The 2939-nt window shown below is 39.0% G+C and overlaps 1 protein-coding gene and 1 long non-coding RNA gene across 2 annotated transcripts in view; both read right to left on the bottom strand.

Moving 5' to 3' along the window:
• LOC118430121 overlaps positions 1–576 on the bottom strand; it is a 7863-nt gene extending 7287 nt beyond the window's left edge. The window contains exon 1 of the mRNA XM_035840832.1: positions 441–576. Within this exon, the coding sequence (XP_035696725.1) occupies positions 441–576 (136 nt within the window). The remainder of the gene's footprint in view (positions 1–440) is intronic.
• A 687-nt stretch (positions 577–1263) lies between these two features.
• LOC118430775 lies at positions 1264–2695 on the bottom strand. Its single transcript, XR_004832895.1, has 3 exons — positions 2334–2695; positions 1875–2099; positions 1264–1369 (listed from the first exon to the last, which is right to left on the bottom strand). It is a non-coding gene; the product is annotated as an uncharacterized LOC118430775 (long non-coding RNA).
• Between the last annotated feature and the right edge of the window lie 244 nt (positions 2696–2939).

Genomic DNA, 2939 nt, shown 5'->3' with positions numbered 1-2939 from the left:
AGTTAGAAAAGAATCCTTTGAAACCTTCAAAGAATTCTGTAAAATGTCAATCGTGGAACATCAGCCAATGTGAAACTTCAATGATGTACAGCAGTAGTTTAGTTCAGTGATTTCGACATCATTCGACATACTGACGATTGGTATGTCAGGTTTGTTCTCATTTTTAGGCCGCTTCTATACAATTACAAGCATCTTTGACATGTTTGGTATTGTCTCATTTTTTGGGGGCCAATTCATTACACAGTCACTTGTAGCATCTGAGTAGTACTGATTGAAAAGATCAGATATGTCTACATGTAAAGTAGCACATCTTTATCTGTTTTGGACAAGGATCATTTACATGCCCATTAAGCTTCATACGAGATAGATTTTGCTTTGATTTGCATTGTAAGAACTGATAAAGTTATTTAATTATGTGCCATGTATCTACGTAACGGTACCTGTTGCTGTGTCTTTATCTGGCGTTTTGACTACATCCTTCACCGTTTCGTTGGTCTTACTGGCTGACACGTCATGTAGTGTGACGTTGGCCGAACCGGAGCCTTCTGCATGCTCCTCGGTTGGAGCACTGGACATCGGTGAAGTCCAACCCTTCTGCTTTGAGATATTTCCTGTATAAACAAGAGTTCGGAGACCTCATACCTCCATGAAATATTTTGATTATGCAAATGACGTTCACATTTGCATAATTCATGCTTGGTTATGTACATCTTTAACTAACTTACACAGGTCACAATGTTGACAATCCAATTATTTATTACATGTATTTAGATGAATTATCAGATCAATTATGCAAATTAGACACTTATTTGCATAATTGGTATCTGCTAAAATTTCACCTGCCACAAACTGTTACATGTATTTGAGTCCTACAATGGAAAACATGGTCATTAAGTATGCAAATTAAGTTGAAATTTGCAAAATGTACGTCATTTTGTACATCATCGCCAAAGATACCTGCGTGCTAAATATCATGGAAATCCATCGTTCCTATGTTCCGTTATGCTCCTTGGAAGATCTTGATAAATTGCCCCTACAGTTTCGGAGCAAGCCGCTAGGGGGCCCAAACATACATCACATCACTTCTTCCCTACATTACCTGTCACCAAAAAGATCAAGGCCATAGCATGTCTAGGTCAAAAGATGCAAAAAATTCAATTACCAATTAACGAGGTATGTTCCTGAATCACACAATAGTAATTCACATTTGAATGCTTTAATTCTACATACTCACATACTACCAATAAAACTCAACTATATGTACCTGACTTCGTTTTTCCTATGACTACATCGTCACCAGTTTTGAAGGTCTTCTTGGCAATCACGTCTTGCAGTTTTGCCTTGGCAGAACCGGATTCCCCTGTATGACCTACAGTTGGAGTTAGGGACATCATTAAATCCGGACGTTGATCCGTAATAAAAAACTAATATGCATCTTTTTAAAGTTTACGATTATCATATCATTCATTTGTATGTCATATTGACCATAGTATCATACATTGGTGAGAAAAAACAAAGACATCGTAGTCTATTAAAAATACTACTACTACATATTCCGTATAATCAATTGGTTGTGGAACTCGCACAATATAGAATCAGGTTTAGATGTCTGGCAATGTAAATAAGAATCATTGATACTTGGTACATAGGGTTAGCTTTGGAACGTACTTTTATACATCGAAACGTTGGAAGTAAGTACACACTGGTTGTGCCGAAAGAAACTTTCTATATGAATAATTGCCAACCTGATGAAGTTATTTACGGAGGTACATATATATACATATATATACTGTTATGTTTCTAATGTTTTGGAGCTTTATATGTTTCCATCTTCGTACCATTACACGTACCTGCTTCATTCTTCACCTTCCTACCTGTGCTAGACTTTTCTCTTTTATGGGGGCTGTGGTGCCTCCTTGGGCTTCTAGTGGGGCTGCCGGTGGGTCTGCTCGGACGCCTCGTGGGGCTGCCGCTGGGTCTTCTGGAACGTCTGGAGGGACTGCGAGGTCTCTTTGAATTTCGATGTTCTTGTGTTACTTTTTTATCGCTGATCTTCCATTGCTTTTCTGAATGTTTATCCGACGATAGATCTTTCTCATCTGCGATGAAATATGAATCTCATTAAACAAAACATATTATATTGTCAGCCTCAGATCTCAGTGGTTTAAAAAACGGTGAAGATGATTCGAAAGAAATTATCGTGTAGCGTATTTTTAGCCAGACTGATATTGCTCGCGTTTTGCTCTGATATTGCTATACAAATAGAGTAGTCGTTTTAATAGAGTTCAAGTGACGTTGCCTTTGTGGAAATGCTTCACTATTTCCATTGACACCTTTTGATTTGTGCGTAGGTTTTGAGTCTACCGTCGGCCTTTTCTCGCCCCAGAGGAATTCCGCTACTATATCCGCGGTGCTGACTCCCCTCACGGGGGGTTTCTTCAAACCTTTCTCACGTGATTTGACACCCCTCTTTGTTGGTTGATGGGACTGGGTTGGCAATCTTTTTAAAACTTGCTGCCCCTCAGAAATGGGGATATCTGAAAACACAGAATATAATAAAAAATATCAGCCAATACAAAAGCCACTTTCTGTCGGCGCTTATATATTTCATCAGAAGAGATCAAAAGTGATATGTGTCTTCAATGATCCAGGAATAGATATTTACAAGCGTGCATTATTCCTAGATACCAATAACATGGTATCTGTATCTGTCCTTCGGCGTAACACACCAGCTGGTAAACATACAGTGGATGTATTTGCTTACCGGATCCGGATTTGACTTTATCGATCCTTTTTTCTTGTTTGAAACCTCTGTGTAAGTCAGACTTGTGCTGCCAATACTGTTTCTCTTCATACGGAACATGGTCATCTGAAGAAGACACTGGGCTGTCGACACTCTTCTGTCTTTTCAGTTTATGGTGCCGTGTCCACGGTTCCTT

This window comes from Branchiostoma floridae, chromosome 14, assembly GCF_000003815.2.
Source record: "Branchiostoma floridae strain S238N-H82 chromosome 14, Bfl_VNyyK, whole genome shotgun sequence".
NCBI lineage: Eukaryota > Metazoa > Chordata > Leptocardii > Amphioxiformes > Branchiostomatidae > Branchiostoma > Branchiostoma floridae.
Note: the sequence above shows the minus strand (reverse complement) of the source record. Positions and strands in the feature narration are given on the sequence as shown.